The sequence below is a fragment of the Delphinapterus leucas genome, chromosome 1, assembly GCF_059928025.1.
Source record: "Delphinapterus leucas isolate spDelLeu-1000000601 "Yukka" chromosome 1, BTC_Dleu_Yukka2, whole genome shotgun sequence".
NCBI lineage: Eukaryota > Metazoa > Chordata > Mammalia > Artiodactyla > Monodontidae > Delphinapterus > Delphinapterus leucas.
The window spans coordinates 165115274-165139167 of record NC_143129.1 but is presented as its reverse complement, the minus strand read 5'-3'; the positions used below and the strand labels follow the sequence as shown (position 1 = coordinate 165139167).

The window sequence follows — 23894 nt, the reverse complement described above, 5'->3', positions numbered from 1 at the left end:
AAAATTAGTCAGTGGTCAGTAATTCCTTTTTTTTTTTTTTTTTTTTTCTGGTACGCGGGCCTCTCACTGTTGTGGCCTCTCCCGTTGCGGAGCACAGGCTCCGGACGCGCAGGCTCAGCGGCTGTGGCTCACGGGCCTAGTCGCTCCGCAGCATGTGGGATCTTCCCGGACCAGGGCACGAACCCGTGTCCCCTGCATCGGCAGGCGGACTCTCAACCACTGCGCCACCAGGGAAGCCCTAGTAATTCTTAAGTTAAAATGACTGTGAGTAAATAGATCAAGATGGATAGAACCTAGTCTAAGGGCAGGAGCCCAGGAGCCAAATTGAATAGAATTATGTGTCTTATCAGAGAATGAAAAGAAGTTGTTCTCTGAGGTTGGATGAAAAGAGAAGGCCTATGGAATTACAGGGTCTAGATCTCAGTCCCAGCTTCACAACTTGATAGCTAAATGATCTTGTGCAAGTCACAGTACCTCTGAACCTAGTTCCCTAGCTGTTAAGTGGATATGCTCCTAATTGACTAATCTTTCTCATTGGTTGTTGTAGAGGTCAGCTAGATCTGGTGTAAGAAAACATTTTTTAAAAAGAGAAGCATGGTGCTGGGGAATTATTTAATTGTCCTCAAACCAAGGGCTGTTTAACAGCTCATTTCACCCTAGCCCTTGTTAAAATTAAATTTTGTTTGGCTGGCGCAATGTTATGAAAATTGAGTGTGAGCCCAATCCCTGTTGTCCTATTATAACTGTCCCATTAAAAATCATTAGCTGGGCTTCCCTGGTGGCGCAGTGGTTGAGAGTCCGCCTGCCAATGCAGGGGACGTGGGTTCGTGCCCCGGTTTGGGAAAATCCCACATGCCGCGGAGCGGCTAGGCGCGCGAGCCATGGCCGCTGAGCCTGCGCGTCCGGAGCCTGTGCTCTGCAACGGGAGAGGCCACAACAGTGAGAGGCCCGCGTACCGCAAGAAAAAATCATTAACTTCTTGGGAATTCCCTGGCGGTCCAGTGGTTAGGACCCAGCGCTTTCACTCCCGTGGCCTGGGTTCAATCCCTGGTCGGGGAACTAGGATCCCACAAGCAGTGAAGCACAGCCAAAAAAAAAACCTCTTTACCTTTTAAGGCATTTGAGTTTGTGGTTAACTGAAATTCTGGAATGGGAGCAGATTCGTTTATTGGTAACAGAGCAGTCCCCAACCCAGAATTCTGATGGATTTGCTGTTGTGCTCCCTTTGGCAGCACGGTATATAGATGGATTTGCTGTTACCAATTGCTTCCCTTTTCAGGAAATGAAAAGAACCTGGAGTTTGGGACCAACTAGATCAGGGTTGACTATTAGCTTCCTGGCTTGTCACTTAACCTCTGAGTCTCATTTTTCTCGTCTGTAAAATGGATTCTCAGGATTGTTGTGAAGACTGGAGATTATATCTAGAGAGAGTTTCTATATCCCAGTACACTCTTAGCTCTTCCTTTTTAATTAACTGGCATGTGGCCAATGTTTTAACTCAGGAATCTTACACTGATGCACATTTGGTAGAGAATTCCTAGTGAGAAATAAGAGAGGCCAGCTGAAAAAAGCCATTTCACTCTGGGAGGAATCAGGTTTCTTACATTCCTGAAGGAAGGGGCATTAAGTTTAGCTCATTTTCTGTGCCTGGGGAGGTACATTTTATTAGAAACTTGCCCTCTGCAAAGAGGAGCCCCCACTCAGTTTAGCACCAGGACAAGAGAATTTGTTTGTTTATTTGTTTATTTATTTGCCACACCGTGTGGCCTGTGGGATCTTAGTTCCCGGACCAGGGATTGAACCTGGGCCCTTGGCAGTGAAAGTGTGGAGTCCTAACCACTGGACTGCCAGGGGATTCCCCTGAGAAATAATTTTAAAAGGCTGACTGACTACTTCATAGTGTTAAATACAGACCATGAATGTAAGACTTTGGTTTGCAAAGTCCTAGAGCCAGCAGCTGTCGTAATATCACTCCCATCCCATACACAGGAAAGCTGGCTTTATGTAGTATGCCATTTTTCTAAGAAAATTTGCATAATTTAAAAAATTTTATGAATCTTAAAATTTTAAACATACCATTGATTAAATGGAATACTGCAGTAATCTGGCTATTCGCTTAGTGTGTGGCTTGAGACACAGGTTATTCATCTATCAATTAGGGCCTGTATTAATTTGCTAAGACTGCATAACAAGGTACCACAGACTGGGTGGCTTAAACAACAAAAATTTATTCTCTCATAGTTCTGGAGGCTAGAAATCCAGGATCAAGATGTTAGCAGGGTTGGCTTCTTCTGAGACCTCTCTCTTTGGTTTACAAATGGCTGTTTTCGTGTTCAAATGGTGTTGTCCCTCTAAGTGCATCTGTATCTTAATCTTCTCTTATATGGGCGCTCGTCATATTGGATTACGCCTTACTCCAGTATCCTCATTTAACTGTAATCACCTTTTTAAAGATGCTATCTCCAAATACAGTCACATTTTGGGGTATTAGGGTTTAAGACTTCAACATAGGAATTGGTGGGGGATGGAGTACAATTCAGGCCATAATAGGGTCTGTACTTATTTTGTATTTTTATTGCTAGTTCCTTGGTTCTCAAAGCTTAGAAAATGCATGGCAACATTAGCCAGTTATTTCCTAGAAATGAGAGGTACAACTTCAGGGAACTATTCACTTTGAGAGAGTTCCTTGACTGAGAAAACTCAAAGGCTACCTGAGACAGTCAGATGCTTGAAAAGGTATTGATATATTTGTATTGTGGATTTCTTGATCTGGGCTCAGCAAATAAGGGAGAGCATGATGAAAAAAGCCCCTCTGCCTGATAGTCCCTGAATGAGCGTCCAGCATTCCTTTGGTTGCTGATTCCAGATGTGCTTCTGCAAATGTTCCTCCTTCCAGTCTAACCTCCTGCTTGGCTTCTCCAGTGAATTCATCAGCACATATTTGTGATAGTTTCTTGTCACCATGGTGACTAAAGAAGTACAGCCTGGTTCTCCTTCCAGCTTCACTGTCAGCTCTTCTTGAAGGAAGAGAGCCCTCTGGGAGAGCCCAGGCTCAGAGTCATGAAAAACCATGTGTCAGGTAAAGGGGGAGAGCAGTCCACAATGCTCCCTTTAGAAATTTGTCCTGTGCCTGTTTCCAGGTATAGGGGTAATCAGGGACCCCAGAGGGAGGCCACTGCAGCCCCCTAGAACTTTTAAACAGTAAATGGACTTGGGCTTTGCCAAGTGGATGTGGAAACTTGCACCTTGTAAGACCCTGCTGCTGCTATTGGTTTGCCTAGCTACTTTCCAGAATGAACAGAGGCACCTTCTCTGAAGTTTCATTTCCTTATTTCAGCTCTCTCCTCAACTTCCATTCTATATCTCTTTTTCACTCAGATTCTCTTTATAGACTACTCTTCCCCCTCACATTTATGTACTTTATTCCATTTGTGTCCTCAAGGTGATCTCCTGCTTGAAGAACCAGCCCTAATCTTGCCTTTGGGAGCTTTCTTTTTCAACTCTCATCATGATTCACCCCAACCACTCCAGAAGAGAGGCAATATTAGAGTTAATTATCCCTTTCTGTGTGCCTATAAAGCTTATTTTTCATCCCTTTTGCAATACTTTTATTAACTGTTTCAGATGAGAAATTTAGAGGATGAGAAATGCCTATAAAGGGAGAAAGAACCAAGTTGGTAATGCTTCCTCTACTCATACTTCAACATTATCACCTTCACTTTTATCAGTTTTTTAAAATAATGAGATTGTTTTTAAAATGTAAATATTGAGTAAGGTATGATAAAGTCACTGAGGCCACAGGAGGAAGCAAGAATGAGGTTTGTAAGGAAGAAGTTTATTATACTCACAGGTCTGGTTGGGGCAGGGTGGTTAGGGGGTGGGAAGTGGGTCACCACTGGCCACACAGGGTCACAGAGGAAGACACCAGGGTGTTCAGGAGGCAGAAGGGGCAGGAGCAAGCAGAAGGATTAGGCCAGAGCCTGGAGCTTCAGAGGGAAAGTGAAGGCAGGGCAGAGTAAACAGTTTAGGACTGGCTAATTTGAATAATTCTGGAGGGCTTTGGGCTATGAGAGTAGTCTCTAGTTGCCTACTACTTTTTGGGCCCTGGGATGATTGAAGCACAGGAATATTGCCTCCTGGATGTACAGACAAGATAAAGTAGATATGGCTCTGGATTGGTTCCTTTGCAAAGGCATGCTCTTAGGCACAATTGTTATCTGTGGGAATTAGCTAGCCATGGGAGTGGCAGTCTCTCCTGGGTTTGTAAGGCCCCCAAGTGCCAGAACATCAGGAACACAGAAAATAAGAAAATATAGTTAATATAATTGGCCCTGTGATGAATGAATGCAAATAAACAAATACAGAATGTTAAAAAAAAAAAATGTTAAAACCGGGATTGTATGTTAGATTTAAATGGAGGACATAATGCTGCAATTAAAAAAATTTTTGTGGTAAAATATAATTCACCATTTTGACCATTATTATTATTATATATTTTATATATATATAAATTTATTTATTTATTTTTGGCTGCATTGGGTCTTCGTTGCTGTGCACGGGCTTTCTCTAGTTGCGGTGAGCAGGGGCTACCCTTCCTTGTGGTGTGCAGGCTTCTCATTGCGGTGGCTTCTCTTGTTGTGGAGCATGGACTCTAGGCATGCAGGCTTCAGTAGTTGTGGCACGTGGGCTCAGTAGTTGTGGCTCGCGAGCTCTAGAGCACAGGCTCCGTAGTTGTACATGGGCTCAGTTGCTCTGCGGCATGTGGGATCTTCCTGGACCAGGGCTCGAACCCGTGTTCCTGCATTGGCAGGCGGATTCTTAACCACTGCGCCAGCAGGGAAGTCCCACCCCTATGTTTTATTCTAAGAGTTTTATAGTCATAGCTTTTATATTTAGGTTGTTGATCTATTTTGAGTTTTATATATGGTGTAAGCTAGGGATCCAGTTTCATTCTTTTGGATCTGAACATTTAGTTGTCCAAGCACCTTTTGTTGAAGAGACTATTCTTACTCCATTGAATGGACTTGACATCTTGTCAAAGATCAGTTGGCTGGCTGTGGATGTGTGAGTTTATTTCTGGACTCTGTTCTATTCTGTCAATTTTTTTTTTCTTTTCTTTTCTATCAGTTCTATTCCATTGATCTATATGTTTATCCTTATGCCAGTACCACACAGTTTTCATTACTGTAGCTTTGTAGTGAGTTATGAAATCAGGAAGTGTGAGTTCTCCAACTTTATTATTTAAGAATCTGTAGTTTCCACATATTTGTGAATTTTCTAGTTTCCTTCTGTTATTTATTTCTAGCTTCATTCCATGTGGTGAAGGAAGATAATTTGTCTGATTTCAGTCTTTTAGAATCTGTTGAGACTCTTTATGGCTTAATGCGGTCTGTCTTGGAGAACGTTCCATGCACACTTGAGAAGACGTTTTCTGCTGTTGTTGGGTGGGAGTATTCTATATGTCTTTTGGGTCTACCTGATTTATAATGTTAAAGACTTCTATTTCCTTATTGATATTCTGTCTAGGTTCTATTCATTATTGAAAGTGGTGTATTGAAGTCTCCAAATGTTACTGTAGAACTGTTTTTCCCTTCACTTCTGTCAGTGTTTGCTTTATATATTTTGGGGCTCTAGTTGGTGCATTTATAATTGTTATATCTTCTTGATGAATTGATACTTTTATCAGTATGTAATGTCCTCCTTTGACTCTTGTAACAGTTTTTGACTTAAATTTTTTTATCTGATATTAGTATAGCCATCCCAGCTCTCTTTTGGTTACCATTTGCATAAATATCTTTTTTCATCCATTTACTTTCAACTTGTTTGCATTTTGGGATATACAGTAAGTCTTTGCAGGCAGCATATAGTTGGATCATGTTTTTTTAATCCTCAGCCAATCTCTGCCTTTTGACTGGAGAGTTTAATCCATTTAAGTATAATGTAATTACTCGGGAATTCCCTGGTGGTCCAGTGGTTAGGACTCTGTGCTTCCACTGCTGGGGGCCCAGGTTTGATTCCTGGTTGAGGAGCTAAGATTCCTGAACCATGTGGCACAGCCAAAAAAAAAAAAAAAAAAAAAAAAAGTATAATGTAATTACTGGTAAGGAAGGACTTCTGCCATTTTCTTTTTTTTCTATACGCCTTATGCTTTTTTTGTCCCTTTCTTCCTCTATTACTGCCTTTTGTATTTAGTTGGTTTATTGTAGTGAATTGTTTTCATTTCCTTTGTGAATATTTTTAATTTTTATTTTGTGTGTGTATATGTATTTGTATAGAGAGATTGTGGTTACCATGGGGATTACATTTAACATCCCAAATTTATAACAATGTAGTTTGGATTGATACCAACTTAACTTCAGGAGCGTACAAAAACTCTGTTCCTGTACAGCTCCAATCCCCTCTTTATGTTGTTGCTGTCACAGATTATATCTTTATATATTGTATGCGCAATAGCATCGGTTTATAATTATTTTATATGTTTTTCTTTTAAATCATGTAGGAAATAAAAAGTGGCATTACAAACCAAAAATCCTATAATACTGGCTTCTGTATTTCCCCATGTAGTTAACCTTTACTGGCTTCAAGTTACTGTGTAGTGTCCTTTCATTTCCTTTCATTTTCAACTTGAAGGACTCCCTTTTAGCATTTCTTATAGAGCAAGTCTAGTGGTTAACAAACTCCCTCAGCTTTTATCTGAGAATTTCTTAGTTTCTCCCTTGTTTTTGAAGGACAGTTTTGTCAGGTACAGAATTCTTTGACAGTTTTTTCTTCTAGCACTAAAAATCTCAGTGCCTTCTGGACTTCATGGTTTCTGATGAGAAGTTGGCTTGTATGTGATGAGTCACTTCTTCCTTACTGCTTTCAAGATTTTCTTTTTGTCTTTGGCTCTCAACAGTTTGATTATGTATCTAGATGTGGGTCTGAATTTTTCTCATGATTAATTGGTACATTCATGTCTTACATTAAATTTGGGAAATTTTCTGCCATTATTTCTTCAGAATTCTTTTTGCCTTTCCCTCCCATTTCTTTGACTCCCTAAATGCATATATTGTGATTTGCTTGTTGGAGTTCCATGGATCCCTAGGTTCTGTTCACTTTTCTTCATTCTTTTTCCCTTTCTGCTCAGACTGCATAATTTCAATTTTCCTGTCTTCAGGCCTGCTACTTCTGTCTGTTGCCTGCTCAGATCTGCTGTTGAACCCCTCTAGTGAATTCTTCATTTTAGTTATTACACTTTTCAACTCTAGAACTTCTCTTTGGTTCCTTTTCTATTTGTTGATATTCTCATTTTGTTCAGCATTGTTTTCCTGATTTCCTTTAGTTGTTTGTCCATATTTTCCCCTTAACTCTTGGAGTGTATTTAAGACAGTTGTTTGAAAGTCTGTCTTAGATTGTCCAGTGTTTGGGCTTCCTCAGGGAAAGTTTCTGTCCATTTATTTTGTGCCTTTGAATGGACCATACTCCCCTTTTTCCTTGTATGCCTTGTAATTTTCTTTAAATTAAAAACTGGACATTTGAATATTATAATGTTGTAACTCTGGAAATGAGTTTGTTTTCTATTTGTCATATGTTCTTGGTTCTTTTTTCCCTCTTTACCTGCTTTCTTTTGGATTATTTTTTATAATTCTCATTTTATCTTATTAGGTTTAAGGAACTTTTTTAAATGGGAAAGTTATTGTATATGTACCTACTTCTTACCATTTCTAGTATTCTTCCTTTTGTGAAGATCTGAGTTACCTTCTGGTATCATTTCCTTTCTGCTTGAACAACTTTAGCATTTCTTTAGTGCAGGTCTGCTAGAGACAGAGTCTCAGCTTTTGTCTGAAAAAGTCTATTTCACTTTCATTTTTGAAAGTGTTTTCATTGGGCATAGAATTCTAGTTTGACAGTTTTTTTCAGTACAGTTAATGATGTTATTTCATTATCTTCTTTTTTATTTTATTTTTTATTGAAGTATAGTTAATTTACAATGTTGTGTTAGTTTCAGTTGTACAGCAAAGTGATTCAGTTATACATATATATATATTTTTTTTCTCAGATTCTTTTCCATTATAGGTCACTACAAAATACTGAGTGTAGTTCACTGCGCTATACAGTGAACTACAGGTCTTTGTTGTGTACCTACTTTATATATAGTAGTATGTATATGTTAATCCCAAACTCCTAATTTATCTCTCCCCCACCTCCCTCTAATATTATTTGGAATTTTTGTATCCTTGTTCATAAGTGATATAGGAAAAGTATAGGACCTTCTCATATTATCCTTCTTTTGTATTGTTATCAAAAGAATGTCCTTTCCGGTACTTCCCTGGTAGCACAGTGGTTAAGAATATGCCTGCCAGTGCAGGGGATACAGGTTCCATCCCTGATCCAGGAAGATCCCACATGCCGTGGAGCAACTAAGCCTGTGTGCCACAACTACTGAACCTGCGCTCTAGAGCCCACGAGCCACAGCTGCTGAGCCCATTGCCACAATTACTGAAGCCTGCGCTCCTAGAGCCTGTGCTCTGCAACAAGAGAAGCCACCTTAATGAGAGGCCTGCACACTGCAGTGAAGCGTAGCCCTGCTCACTGCAATTAAAAAGAAAGCCCGGGGGGCTTCCCTGGTGGCGCAGTGGTTGAGAGTCCACCTGCCGATGCAGGGCACACGGGTTTGTGCCCCAGTCTGGGAGGATCCCACATGCCGCGGAGTGGCTGGGCCCGTGAGCCATGGCCGCTGAGCCTGCGCGTCTGGAGCCTGTGCTCCGCAACAGGAGAGGCCGCGACAGTGAGAGGCCCGCATACCGCAAAAAAAAAAAAAAGAAAGAAAGAAAGCCCGGGGGGCTTCCTGGCGGCACAGTGGTTGAGAATCTGCCTGCCAGTGCAGGGGACACAGGGTTCGATCCCTGGTCCAGGAATATCCCACATGCCACAGAGTAACTAAGCCCATGTGCCACAACTACTGAGCTTGTGCTCTAGAGCCCGTGAGCCACAACTACTGAGCCTGCTTGCCACAACTACTGAAGCACACACACCTAGAGCCCATGGTCCACAACGAGAGAAGCCACCACAGTGAGAAGCCCGTGCACTGCAACAAAGTAGCCCCCGCTCACCGCAACTAGAGAAAGCACACGTGCAGCAATGGAGACCCAACACAGCCAAAAATAAATAAATACATTTATGGGAAAAAAAAGAAAGCCCAGGACTTCCCTGGTGGCGCAGTGGTTAAAAATCCACCTGCCAATGCAGGGGACATGGGTTCAAACCCTGGTCTGGGAAGATCCCACATGCTGCGGAGCAACTAAGCCCATGCGCCACAACTACCGAGCCTGCGCTCTAGAGCCCGCGAGCCACAACTACTGAGCCCACGTGCTACAACTACTGAAGCCTGCGCACCTAGAGCCCGTGCTCCGCAACAAGAGAAGCCACCGCAATGAGAAGCCCGCACACCGCAACAAAGAATAGCCCCCATTCACCGCAACTAGGGAAAGCCTGTGAGCAGCAACGAAGACCCAACACTGCCAAAAATTAATTGATTAATTAATTAATTTTTTAAAAAAGAATCTGCCTGCCAGTGCAGGGGACACAGGTTTGAGCCCTGGTCCGGGAAGATCCCACATGCCATGGAGCACCTAAGCCCATGTGCCATAACTACTGAGCCTGAGCTCTAGAGCCTGCAAGCCACAACTACTAAAGCCCACGCACCTAGAGCCCGTGCTGCGCAACAAGAGAAGCCACTGCAATGAGAAGCCCGTACACCGCAATGAAGAGTAGCCTCCGCTCGCTGCAACTAGAGAAAGCCCGCACACAGCAACAAAGACCCAATGCAGCCAAAAATAAATAAATAAATTTATTTATTTAAAAACCTCATTTGTAAAACCATTTAAACCTGGCATTTTCTTTGTGGGAATATTCTTTAGTGCTGATTCAGTATATTTAATGGTTATAAGGCTAGTCACATTCTGTTTGAGTCACTTTTGGCAAGTTATATTATTCTAGGAATTTGTCTTTTCAAACATGTTAGCTAGCATAAAGTTGCTCATATTCGCTTTTCAGTCTCTTTAGTTACCTAACATTGTGTCCTCTTTTGTTCTTGAGAAATCTCACCAGAGACTTGACTATTTTTCATCTTTTGAAAGTTCCAAGTTTTGCCTTGTTGATTCTCTCTGCTGTATGATTTCTCTTTCTTTTTTTTTCCTAACCTGTGTACCTAAGTCATTAATGTTCAGACTTTGTGTTAACTTCCTAAAGCTTATACACAAATAATCAAATTTCATGTATATGAAACACTGGCATGTAAAGGGCAAGCTTTAAAACTTTCAGAAGACATGAGAGGGTATCTTTCTGACCTTGGGAGCGTGAAAGGATTTATTAACAAGACACACAGAAAAAGCTAAGTATTAAAGAAAAATTTAACTACATTATAATTAAGAACTTGTTAAAGAACTCCATAAAGTGAAAATTGCAAAAAATGAAAAGATACAAACTCCTAAAAGATGTTTGTAATACAAATAACTAACAAATGGTTAATAACTAGAATATCTAAAGAACTATAAATCAATAAGAAAAGGACAAGTCGTTCAATTGAAAGATATTCGAAGTACCATAAACAGACATTTTTCACAGAAAGGGAAACATGACTAATAAACATAAAATCTAACCCTATTAGTAATGCAAATCATTATCCCAGTGAAGTACCTTATACTCATTAGATTGGCAAAAGTGATAATTCTGAGTAATAGGATATACATCAGTGGGAACCTGGTACGTATTGCTGAGCTAGTGTGAATTGGCATCACATTGGAAGGCAATGTGGTACTATCTGGTGAAGTTTAACATCTACTTGCCTAAACCCAGCAATTCATTCCTTAGAGCAGGGGTTCTCAAAGTATGATCTGCAGACTATTTCAGAGGGTCTGAGAAGTGAAGACTAAGGTGTTATTTGCCAACTCAAAATAGATTAAAGACTTAATTGTAAGACCTGAAACTGTTAAAACTCCTAGAAGAAAACACAGGAAAAAAGACCTTGGTCTTGGCAATGATTTTTTTGGATATGACACCAAAAGCACAAACAACAAAAGCAAAAATAAATAAGTAGGATCACATAAACGAGAAAGCTTGAACTAGAAAACTTAAAAGCTTCTGTACAGCAAAAGAAATGGTCGACAAAGTGAAAAGGCAGGCTATGGGAGAAAATATTTGCTAACCATATATCTGATAAGGGATTAATATCCAAAATATATAAGGAACTCACACAATTCAATAGCAAAAAAACACAAATAATGCAATTAAAAATGGGCAAAGAACCTGAATAGACACTTTTACAAAGCAAACGTATAAATGGCCAACAGTTTGATGAAAAAGATGCTCAACATCACTAATCATCAGGGAAATGCGAATAAATTATGATGTGTTTATACAGTAAAATAATATGACATAGGAAAAATTAAAGAAATACAGCTCCATGCAAAAACATGGGTGAATCTTAAAAACCCAGTGGAGGGGGCTTCCCTGGTGGTGCAGTGGTTGAGAATCCGCCTGCCAATGCAGGGGACACGGGTTCGTGCTCCGGTCTGGGAAGACCCCACATGCCACGGAGCGGCTGGGCCCGTGAGCCATGGCCGCTGAGCCTGCGCGTCCGGAGCCTGTGCTCTGCAACGGGAGAGGCCACAACAGTGAGAGGCCCGCGTACCGCAAAAAGAAAAAAACAAAAACCCAGTGGAGGGGCGACAATTCTCAGTAGACTAAACATAGTATGATACAATATTTAGGGGTAAACATATATGTGATTGATAAAAACAAAAGTAAAGATGACAATTCATCATAGCCGTTTTCTTTTGGCTGGAGTTGGAGTGGGGATGGAGGGGCCTGGGATAGGGGAAGACCCTACTACTAGATTCAGGCATATTAATAATCTAGTTCTTAGGTTTAGTGGTGAGTTGACAGATGCTCATTGTATTATTTTGCTTGGTAACTTTACATTATGTTTCATCTTTTTGTATGTAGCACATATTACAGAATAAAATTTTAAATTTCTTTAAAATATAGATGGGTGGCCACATGAGTTATTAAAAAAAAATACATGGTATTCCACTGAATTGGGTACAAAATAACGTATATCACCTGGGTAGGTTAAATATATTTGAGTTTATTGGGCAAGTCATATAACTTTTCTGTCTTGTCATAGAAGTGATCATAGCTTGTGAGCATTTACCATATGCCTGTTGTTCTAAATAGTACTTTGCATGTATTAAGCTATATAATCCTTCTAACAACTCCGTGCTCAGGTATTAAGCTATATAATCCTTCTAACAGCTCTGTGAAATAGGAATTATTATATCCCTGTTTTAAAGATGAGCTCCTGAGGCATAGAGGTTAAAGCAACTTGTTGAAAGTTGCACAGCTAACAAGTAGAAGAGCCGGTATTTGAACCCACACAATCTGCCTCCAGAGCCTACACCTTTTAACTCCTCTGCTTATATCAATTGCTATAATAGCACTTACTTAATAAGTTTGTTATGATTAAAGGAGACTGTGTTGTTTGTGTGTGGGTGGTACTAGAGATGTCAGGTGCAGTTACCGAGATTATTAGGCCTCCTTGGGAACCTGTGAGTCCCCCTGAGAAGGGGAGGGTGGGTAGGGAAAGAAGCCAGTGAGAAGGAAATGCTGTCCTCCTAAGAGCCTTTGCCAATATGTTTGTATCTTCCCTTCTTCCAGAGACCATGGCGAGCCCAGGGAAAGACAATTATCGAATGAAGAGCTATAAGAACAATGCCCTAAACCCTGAGGAAATGAGGCGAAGAAGAGAGGAGGAGGGCATTCAGCTCCGGAAGCAGAAACGGGAGCAACAAGTGGGTTAGCCCAAGTATTCTCAAACGTGCTCTTCAGGGAGGCAGGCCAGCCACCATGGTTGACCTCCACCTTGCACTCTCACTTTCCTCTTGGGAAAGTAGCTTATCTCTGTGGGCCGCTCATCCAGCTTCCTTTGTTGTAAAGAAATTTTGGAACTTTGAGAAAGAACTGTCCCTTATTCCTTTTCCATAATTTAGAACAACTTGGACATCATTTATATCTTCAATATAACATTCTAGTGCTAACCCCTTGTTTTTACCCAGTAGTCACTGTTAGATCTGGCTGTCAAGGCCCAGCCCCAAGCCTGGCCCTTTAAGAATTTTGTCAGCCATTTGGGCTGCCTTACTTCTCTTTCTTGAGTCCATTCTTTGTAAGTCTCCCTAGAACTGAGATTGTATTAATGCCTCATCGTCTACACTCTGCCATGCACCATGCACCACACGCCACCACCAAATTGGTTCCTTGCCCAGGTCTAGATGCTAACCTGCTTTTGCCCACCCTTTTGCTTTACCATTATTTCTTTCCTTCACAGCCTTTTATATGCATCACCTTTTATACAAAGGGCACAGGAATTTTAAAAGATTTTTTTTTGCTTATAAAAATGTAAACAATCTATAACATAGAAAGTAAAGCCCTTGAATATCTTTCCACATCAGTATATTAAGCTTGGCATTTTCTCATACAGTAGCATTCCTTGACAGTTATGCCATAATTTAACATTGGGTCATACTTTGTTTTCTTTGTTTCGGTAAGAAGTCTTACCACCGTCTCTTCTCTTTATTTTCAGCTTTTTAAACGGAGAAACGTGGAGCTGATTAATGAAGAAGCCGCCATGTTCGATAGTCTCCTCATGGACTCCTATGTGAGCTCTACCACTGGGGTAAGACCCTTGCAAGCTTCCCAGGCAAGCTTGGGAAGTACCTGCTTCTACAGAACAGAAATTGGTCAGTTCACATCATCTAGTTAGCTTTACCAACAACCATGCTAAGCTCTTTATTCCATGGGCCCTTTTGTAGCTGGTCAACTTAAGGAGTCAGTAAGGATTCATCTCTGATGGAAACACCAGAGGAAACATTTAAGGGAAGCTATCAATTGCCTCAGAGGTTAAGAATCACTTCCAAATGTTCCAACTTGAAGCAGCTGTGGATTAAACACCTTCTGAGCCTGCTGTTAACCCCTTCCTCTTGCCCTCAAGTCTTTAGAAAGGAGGATTCCAAACAGGATTATGGGCTCATATGTGGCTCTAGTATTGGTTTGCAAAGTTGTGAACCTGTTTTATGTTCTAGGAGAGCGTGATCACAAGAGAGATGGTGGAGATGCTCTTTTCTGACGATTCTGACCTGCAATTAGCAACCACACAGAAATTCCGGAAACTGCTCTCCAAAGGTACAAAGCCTAGTCTTCCGCAGGGGGCCCTGCGTGACTCTAGCGTCTTGTTTCTTCTCACTGACCTCATCAACTATTCCCTTTCACTCATTCTGCTGTAGCCCTACTGGCTTTGGTGTCCTTGGACAAGCCAGGCACATTCTTACCTTTGCACTATTTCCCCTGCCTGATATCCTTTACTTGCAGATAACTGTGTGACAGCTGCTACATTTCTATGATCAGATCCTACTTTCTCAGTAAAGCCTACCCTGACACGCTATCAGAAATTGCAGCTCCCCCCACCCCTGCAGCATTTTCAGTCTCCTTACCCTGCCCTACCTATTCTTTTTTTTTCCCATTACACTTACTGCCTTCTAACATAACAGGATATTTCTCATCACGAGGATATAAGCTGTACGAGGGTGTAGACTTTTGCTTTTGTTCACTACTGTATCCTCGGTACCCAGAACCATGTCTGGCACATAGTTTGTGCTCAGTAAAAATTTGATGTATGATGGGAAAAATACTCCCTGACTTTTCTTCCTCCCAAGAAAAGAATGCTGGTCTTGGAAGGGAAGCGTTTAGACTAGGGTTGCTCCTCCCTTGGTCTTCTCTCCCTTAATTCTTTACTTGCTTAGGTAAGTAAGGTTAGTTACTTGCTTAGGTTTAGGAAGCAAAAGGTGAGCATAGTTAAATTAGGATTGGCTTTACTCTTTGGCATCTCAGCTATTTTACACAGTTCAAAAATGACCAGCTATTGTTTTTTTATATATATATATAAATTTATTTATTAATTTATTTTTGGCTGTGTTGGGTCTTCGTTGTTGCATGCGGGCTTTCTCTAGTTGCGGTGAGCGGGGGCTACTCTTCATTGCAGTGCGTGGGCTTCTCATTGCGGTGGCTTCTCATTGTGGAGCACAGGCTCTAGGTGCACAGGCTTCAGTAGTTGCGGCACGCGGGCTCACTAGTTGTGGCGCACGGGCTTAGTTGCTCCACGGCATGTGGGATCTTCCCGGACCAGGGATCGAACCCGCGTCCCCTGCATTGGCAGGCGGATTCTCAACCACTGCGCCACCAGGGAAGCCCCATGACCAGCTATTGTTAAAACTACCTCACCAAAAAGGAGTTTGGGAATGTTTAGAAGCATAGTCAGGAGTATCTAGGAAGGATGGTGGACTTACCCCCGTGAAAGCATTAGTCAGAGCCTCTCCTGACTTTTCCTCTCCCTCTTCCAGAACCTAGTCCTCCAATAGATGAAGTTATCAATACTCCAGGAGTGGTGGATCGGTTTGTGGAGTTTCTGAAGAGGAATGAGAATTGTACATTACAGGTGAGGCCTGGGATGGAGAGTTACCAGATGAAAGCCCTTTTGCCAAGAAATTATAGTGGCATGTTTCTACAGACACATCTCTTAGGATATACACAAGATATTGAGGGAACATTTAAGAGATGCTGTTACCTCAGAGGTCTTGACCTCAATTAAATAAGAGACCCACAAACTCTTCCCTAAAACAATCTCAAAGGAAAGATACCAGAATATGACAGACTGATTATTCAGAGGTTATATTTTAAATTATAAATATAAGTATATTGGGTTAGCCAAAAAGTTCGTTCGGGTTTTTCCGTAAGATGTTACAGAAAAACCTGAACGAACTTTTTGGCCAACCCTAGAGGTTCTAGTCCACTCCTAACCCTGAGGTGAACCATTTATCTTCTCTGGGTCTCTCTTCTCACAGATGGGTAATGAGTCAATCCATTGGAACTTACTAGAAACTTGGCTGAAAGGGACTTTTAGAGACCCATCTCACTCTTATCCTGGTTTCAGAGATGAATAAAGTGAAGCTCGGGAAATAAAAACGTGACTTGCCAAAGGACTCATGGATGCTGTGGTAGTGCAGGACTAGACCTGGGACCATGGAAGCCCAATTCTGTCTCCCCATTATGTTATATCACTGCCAGTACCTCTTCCTATCATTTAAAGGTGGAGAGGGAAAGGCTTGTGTGGTTTTTTGTTTTTGTTTTTAAGTCAGGGCAGGAGGCTTATTGCTGAGCCAGCTAGTAGGCACGGCTGCTCATCTGGAATGACCTCTCACTCATGGCTTTAATCTCACTTTCAGTTTGAAGCTGCCTGGGCTCTAACGAACATTGCCTCTGGAACCTCTCAGCAGACCAAAATTGTCATTGAAGCAGGGGCTGTCCCCATTTTTATAGAGCTGCTTAACTCGGACTTTGAGGATGTACAGGAGCAGGTAATGCCCAAATTTAACTTAATTCTTTTTTTTTTTTTTTGCGGTACACGGGCCTCTCACTGTTGTGGCCTCTCCCGTTGCGGAGCACAGGCTCCGGACACGCAGGCTCAGCAGCCATGGCTCACGGGCCCAGCCGCTCCGTGGCATGTGGGATCTTCCCGGACCGGGGCATGAACCCATGTCCCCTGCATCGGCAGGCGGACTCTTAACCACTGCGCCACCAGGGAAGCCCTGGCTTAATTCTTGATGGTACCAGTGGTATAATATAAAGTATATTTTGTCTTTATCCCCAGTTAAGAGGTTAAGAGCAAAGAGCTCCTAAAAACATTGGGATTTTCTTAGTGATAGAAGTGTCTTTTGTTATTCCTAAAGAGCCCCTTTGGGACACACCTTGAGTCTCTGTGTCACTGCATTAGTGGTGACTCCGGGTGGGGCCCTAGATAGCTTCAGGAAGGGAGGTCTAGTCATCAGAAAGACCAAATTTAGGATTAGAGGATTGGAACTCTCAGCCCCACCCCACCCCGACTCTTCCCACCCCTCCACCCCACCCTCCCCAGGGAGGTTAGAGGGGCTAGAGATTGGGTTATAAAAAGGCTTGAACAGTGAGATTCAGAGAGCTTCTGGGTTGGTGAACACTCAGTGTGCTGGGAAGGTGACGTGCCTGGAGAGGGCTTGGAAGTTCTGTGCAACCCCACTCCTCAACCCATACCTTGCCCTGTGCATCTCTTCCATTTAGCTCTTCCTGAGTTGTATATATTACAGTGAACTGGTAAACGTAAGTAAAGTGTTTTCCTGAGTTCTGTGAATCATTCTAGTGAATTATTGAACCTGAGGAGGAGATTGTGGAACTCCTGAATTTATAGCCGGTTGGTAAGAAGTATGGGTAGCACCTGGGAATTGCAGCTAGTATCTAAATTGAGGGCAGTCTTGTGGGACTGAGCCCCTAGCCTGTGGGATCTGCCCTAACTCCGAGTTACTGTCAGAATTTAACTGAATTGACACAGTTGGTATCAGAGAATTGGTTGTTGGTGTAGAAAAAACTCCACACATTGGGCATCAGAGGTGGTGCTGGAAAAAAGACACCACAATACCCATTTCTCAGCACCTACAGATCATAAAAACCCAACTTCCATTTCTTCCACTGGTTGGATAGAAGTGGAGAGTGGTACTAGGGTTTTTTCCTATATTACTACATATAGGGTTGGTCCTATGAGGCTACAAGAATGCAATTTTCCCATCATTTTCTCCTTTTCTGGGGCGTGGGGATAAGGAGGTCTTGGTCTGGCTTCTCTGGCTGCAGTACAATGTCAGCCTGCCTCCCCCAGTGAACCAGGAACTCTCAGAGTTAAAATAGAGCAAGTGCTCAATTTTAACAAGGAGGGTACCTGAGCTTATTTAGTGTGTTTAAGGTCTTGATGGGGTGTTTGTCCTGGTTACTGGTGGGTGTCACTCTGTAGTTGTGAGTATAAAGTACTCACAGAAGCCACTAGGCTCTGTGGGTGACAGTTCCATCGTCCCTTTTTTAGGCAGTCTGGGCACTGGGAAACATAGCTGGAGACAGCTCCGTCTGCCGAGATTACGTCTTGAACTGTTCCATCCTTAATCCTTTGCTAACGTGAGTAATTACTATCATCTGGACCTGGGGTATCTTTCCGGCAGCCATGTGGCAGATCTTCGGGGAGCATTTTACCTTAAGACGATGAGTGAATACAGAAATGATAAAAGTGCATTCTCATTGCCAGAGTAAAAGATAGTATCTTTTGAGAGTAAGAAGATTGTGTCACTGGTCTGTGTCTTGTGCTTCCTCACTTTGTAGCACTGTAGAATCTCATGTTGGTCATACCTGTCTCATTGTTGAGCCAGAGGAGAGAGGAAGGACTAGCCCATCTGGAAGAATCTAACCTTCTCTACGGAATGCATTGATTTGCTATGGGTTTATGCCCAGTACATTGGAGAGCTCTGTTGTAAGCCACAGATCTAAGACCCCTTGCAGAGTCATCTGGATGCTCCCATCCCTTCCTCTGTACCCTTATAATAGAGCTACATCTAAACCAAAACAGAGGAAGGAGCTTTTCTTGAGAGGCCACAATCTCATAGGCTACTATTATAACTCCTTCTTGGGCCTGTCACAGAAAATCATTCCACAGTGCATGGCCAAAGCCCTCACACTAAACCTTCAGCTTTTATTTCCAAAGACAACAATACTCTTGTTTAGAACTTGTGGCCGCAGTTAGGGGCACAGTATGTCCTATCTTAAACGTTTAGCATGCTTACTCACAGTCCAGCCCTCTGTTTGTCCTTATTAGCTATGGTCTTAATAAGCCACAGCTGGTCCTAATCCTCTGTGAAGATGTAGGTCGGCCTCTGGGGCCAAACAGGCTCACTTAACTTAAATCTATGGGTAGGAAGAAACAGGCTTCTAGAGTCTTAGGGGTCTGATTGGATTTGCTCCTGGGGTTCGTAGGCAACAGCTCTATGAAAAGAGCATCATTGCTCAGGATCTGGCTTTGCTGTCCCCTTCAGGCTACTTACCAAGTCCACACGACTGACAATGACACGGAATGCAGTCTGGGCCCTGTCAAACCTGTGCCGAGGCAAGAACCCACCCCCAGAGTTTGCAAAGGTAAGAGAGCTTCTCTTTTAAAAAAAAAAAAAAAAAAAAAATTTATTTATTTATCTGGTTGCACTGGGTCTTAGTTGCGGCAGGTGGGCTCCTTAGTTGTGGCATGCATGTGGGATGTAGTGCCTTGACCAGGGATTGAACCTGGACCCCCTGCATTGGGAGCACAGAGTCTTATCCACTGCGCCACCAGGGAAGTCCCAAGAGAGCTTCTTACCAATTCCTGAGTGAAAGCAGTTTCCTTCATATGGAGGAATTTTGATATGGGAGTTTTCAAGTCTTTGGGGAACCCTCAGAGTCTCATCCTTGGGAAACTGAAAAAGGCAGTCGTCAGTGAAGTAGGTGATCTCATATGCCTGGATGGTAAAGTGAAAATGTGGGCCTGATGGCTTAATGTAGTGGAAATCTCCAGGTCTTAGACTTACTAAGTAGAGGAGGGCTCAGCGATGTTAGGGTTAGTGGTAGAGATGATGTAACCGTGTCCACCTGAGTCCCTCTCTCTCTGCTTCGAACAGGTCTCCCCCTGTTTGCCTGTGCTGTCTCGCCTACTCTTCAGCAGCGACTCAGACTTGCTGGCAGATGCTTGCTGGGCCCTTTCTTATCTGTCTGATGGCCCCAACGAGAAGATCCAGGCAGTCATAGACTCTGGAGTCTGCCGGAGATTGGTCGAGCTTCTAATGTGAGTGATCTCAGTTAGAAAGGGTACAGATTCCCTAAGCTTCTCCAACTCAGAACTGCAGTCAGCAGTCTGCTGCCCTATCCAAAGGTCTGGAGCCATGAGTGCTGCTGGCCTTGGTGGTCAGCCGAGTTGAATGCCATGTGCTGGCCCTCTACTGATCAGATCGCCCTCCTCTGTAGGCACAACGATAACAAAGTGGCTTCTCCTGCTCTGAGAGCTGTGGGTAACATCGTCACCGGGGATGACATCCAGACCCAGGTAAGGAGGAGGAGGACAGCTGTCTATGGACAAAATCCTTCCCCGCCACAGACTTTGGTCCTGGTAGGAGGCAACATGATCTAGGAGAGAAAGCATAGGCTTGAGTGAAAAATTCAAGCTCTGCCACTTTCTATATTATTTGGGGGCAACTTGGTTGCCTTCACTTTTTTCTATAAATTGGAAGCAAGTCATCATCCATTGGGTGCTATTGAAGAAAAACTAAATGGAATAACCTGACTCACTACCTGGGACATTGTAAAGTAATTGTTAACAGATTTTGAGTTACGGTACCTTTGAAATACTAAAAGCTATGGAACCTCACCCCTGCTTCCTAGACCTTTAGAATCCCATGTCTCATGTTACTCTCCTGTTAGTAACACTTCCATTGAGAGCACAGTATTCAGTGTTTCTCTGTTCAAAGGCTAGAGATCTGAGTATTCTTTGCGTCTTGAGTAGTTTGCATAATTCTGTGGGATTCTTAACAAATTTCTTACAGGTGAGCAGTCTCACTCAAGCCCACACTCATTTTCTAGGTCATTCTTTTGTGTTTGTGTGTGCACCCATGTGCCTGTGTGTACAGATATTCATAACTTTTTCTGTTTTTACGATTTTTAAGTATAGTTCACTGGCATTAAGTACATTCACATTGTTATTCAACCATCACCGCCATCCATCTCCACCACTTTTGCATCATTCCAAACTGAAACTCTGTACCCTTTAAATAATAACTTCCCATTTCCCCCTCCCCTCATCCTTTGGTAACCACCATACTACTTTCTGTCTCTTAGGAGTTTGACTACTCTAGGTACCTCATATAAGCCGAACCATATATATTTGTCCTTTTGTTTCAGCTTATTTCACTTAGCATAATGTTTTCAAGGTTCATCCATATTTTAGCATGTCACACCTTCATTCCTTTCTGTGGCTGGATAATATTCCAAGTGTGCATATGCTACATTTGGTTTATTTACTCATCTGTTGGTAGACACTTGGGTTGCTTCCACCTTTTGGCTAGTATGAATAATGCTGCATTGAGTATTGGCATACAAGTATCTGTTTGAGTCCCTGCTTTCAGTTCTTCTGGGTATATATCCAGAGGTGGAATTATTGGATCATATGGTAATTTTATGTTTAAGATTTTGAGGAACCACCATACTGTTTTGCACACAAAACAGTGCAATGGCTGCGCCATTTTACATTCCCACCAGCAGTGTACCAGGTTCCAATTTCTCCGCATCTTTACCAACACTTGCATTGCCTGGATTTTTTAAGGATAACTATTCTAATAAGCGTGAAGTTGTATCTCACTGAAGTTTTGATTTGCATTTCCCTAATGATTAGTGATGTTTGGCATCTTTTCATGTGCCTATTGGCCACCTGCATTTAAAAAAATTTTTTTTGTATATTCTGGATATTAATCCTTATCAGATATATGATATGTATATACTTTCTCCCATTCTGTGATTTGTGTAATTCACTATGTTGATGGTGTCTTTTGGTACCCAAAAGTTTTAAATTTTGATTAAGTCCAGTTTATCTAATTTTTCTTTTGTTGCCTGTGCTTTTGGTGTTCTAGGTCATTCTTAATTGTTCAGCCCTCCCTTGCCTCCTCCACTTGCTGAGCAGCTCCAAGGAGTCAATCCGAAAGGAAGCTTGTTGGACCATTTCAAATATCACTGCTGGCAACAGGGCTCAGATACAGGTAGAACAAGCAGGAGGGAAGTTGTGGGGGGCAGCAGGTAGAAAGGCCTGGGGACATGAGACATTGTGGGATATTGCCCTCTAGAAGAAAAAATTTATTTCCCTTTTGAAATTGGGGTCAATGGATGCTATCAGTCAAAGATTCTGTGTAACAGAAGCCAGGTTCCTCTGTAGCGTCTTACCTATGTGAAAAGAACTTTCAGGAAGGGGAAGATGTCTTAATCTTTTAGCTGGTTTGGGGTCTGGATTTGCTTATCCTTCTTGAAGTGACTTTCTTTCCTCCCCCACACCCCACCCTCCACCCCCCAATTCTTCTCAGGCTGTCATAGATGCAAATATCTTCCCTGTGTTGATTGAAATCCTTCAGAAAGCAGAGTTCCGTACAAGGAAAGAGGCAGCCTGGGCCATCACCAATGCCACATCAGGAGGAACCCCTGAACAAATCAGGTATCACAGTCCTTTCCCATTGTCTTGAGTGATATGTGTACTCTACCTCTTGGCTCACAGTTTACATGTGGCCTCTAAACTGCCTTTTCTGGGATAGGTCTGCCCCTGTCCAGTAGGGTTTAACTGGTAAGCTGCTAGAGTGTAGCATGGGAATCTGAAGTAGATTCCTATAAACCATGTACCTCTTTTCCCTCCTGGAGAATGGAAACTTATGACACAGACATCTCTCTCCTCTGCTTCTTTCTACCCTCAAGAGAATTTAAATCTATGTAATTCTCAATTATCCATACAAATGAAAGAGAACCATGCTATGGCTCATTCAGAGCAGCTTCTTTGGGAAATCATTTTTGGCAGTGATACTTGGGAGAAGCAAATAGGAAAGCTATTTTGTGCGAGGATGCTCTTTGATTTTGGTTTCCATTATCAACTTGAGTAGGAGTGATGGGAATTGGAGAAGTGCCTTGCCTTCAGCTTGTAGCTTAGGAAGGGGAATATATTCAGTATAAATAAAACCTTAGGAGAAAAGGATAGCCACTGAGTGAAGCTTTTGAGGATACAGGGTTGTAAATGGCATTTTGGACAGGAAAAAGCATAAGTAAAGGTACAAAAATCAGAAACCTGGAGACCTTTACTGTTTGACTGGAATGTAATATTCTCAGAAGGGAATAATGAGAGGGGAAGCTAGAAAAGGTTAGGAGCCAGATTGTATTGCTGTGACTGTAGAGCTGGGACTACAGAAATTTTAGGCAGGGAAATGATGTGTTCAAAGTAGGTAATACTGCAGCAAGGAGACATTAGAGACAAAGAGGAGGAATCCATGGCAGCCTTCTACATGGAAATGAACTAAACCAGTAGCATTGGGAGGGTGATGAGTTTGAGATAAAGGATGGGTGGTTATGAAAGCTCAGTCAGAGTGAATTGCTGAGAGCATTGATGTGTGTGAGGGAGACCCAGAGGCCCCATAGCACCTGCCTGGCACCTCCCTTGCCTTGTCTTAATTTAGAACTTACCTGGTCTCTGCCCCTCAGGTACCTGGTCTCCCTGGGCTGCATCAAACCCCTGTGCGACTTGCTGACTGTGATGGATTCAAAGATTGTGCAAGTTGCCCTCAATGGACTGGAGAACATCCTTCGGCTCGGAGAGCAAGAGGGCAAGCGCAGTGGCTCAGGGGTCAATCCCTACTGTGGCCTCATCGAGGAAGCCTATGGTAGGTGCCCTCTCCCCAACCTCACGTCTGCCGTAAGTAGAGAGAAACTCTGAAATAGTATACATATGTGAGGGTGTGTGTTTTGAGGGGGTCATCATTGAATGAACTGGTTTTATCCGACCAGTTCCATTTCCTCTGAGGAGCAGTAGATGAGTTCTGTTTCTGATAGACTCTACCTAGAAAGTAGGTTATGGTACAGATGCAAAAATAAAGCTCCAGAATTGATAGTAGAATCAGGAGCTGGAAGGCATGTTTTCAGCTGAGTTTCTAGCAGCAAGTTCTTTTCTTTCTTTTGTTTTGTTTTTCCATTACAGTCTATTACAAGATATTAAATATAGTTCCCTGTGCCATACAGGAGGTCCTTGTTGTTTATCTGTTTTGTTAATAGTAGTTTGTATCTGCTAATCCTAAACTCCTAATTTATCCCTCCCCACCCTTTCGCCTTTGGTAACCATAAGTTTGTTTTCTATGTCTGTGAATCTTTTTTTGTTTTGTAAATAAGTTCATTTGTATCATTTTTTAGATTCCACATAAGTG

General features: G+C 42.4%; 1 protein-coding gene across 1 annotated transcript in view; it reads left to right on the top strand.

The window, feature by feature from the left end:
* KPNA6 (karyopherin subunit alpha 6) overlaps window positions 1-23894 on the top strand; it is a 49475-nt gene that overhangs the window by 19686 nt on the left and 5895 nt on the right. The window contains exons 2-13 of the mRNA XM_022575075.3: window positions 12697-12830; window positions 13619-13711; window positions 14118-14217; window positions 15432-15526; window positions 16314-16445; window positions 17972-18060; window positions 18969-19068; window positions 19581-19744; window positions 19924-20002; window positions 21579-21704; window positions 22023-22150; window positions 23179-23357. Coding sequence (XP_022430783.1) covers window positions 12697-12830; window positions 13619-13711; window positions 14118-14217; window positions 15432-15526; window positions 16314-16445; window positions 17972-18060; window positions 18969-19068; window positions 19581-19744; window positions 19924-20002; window positions 21579-21704; window positions 22023-22150; window positions 23179-23357 — 1419 coding nt within the window. The remainder of the gene's footprint in view (window positions 1-12696; window positions 12831-13618; window positions 13712-14117; window positions 14218-15431; window positions 15527-16313; window positions 16446-17971; window positions 18061-18968; window positions 19069-19580; window positions 19745-19923; window positions 20003-21578; window positions 21705-22022; window positions 22151-23178; window positions 23358-23894) is intronic.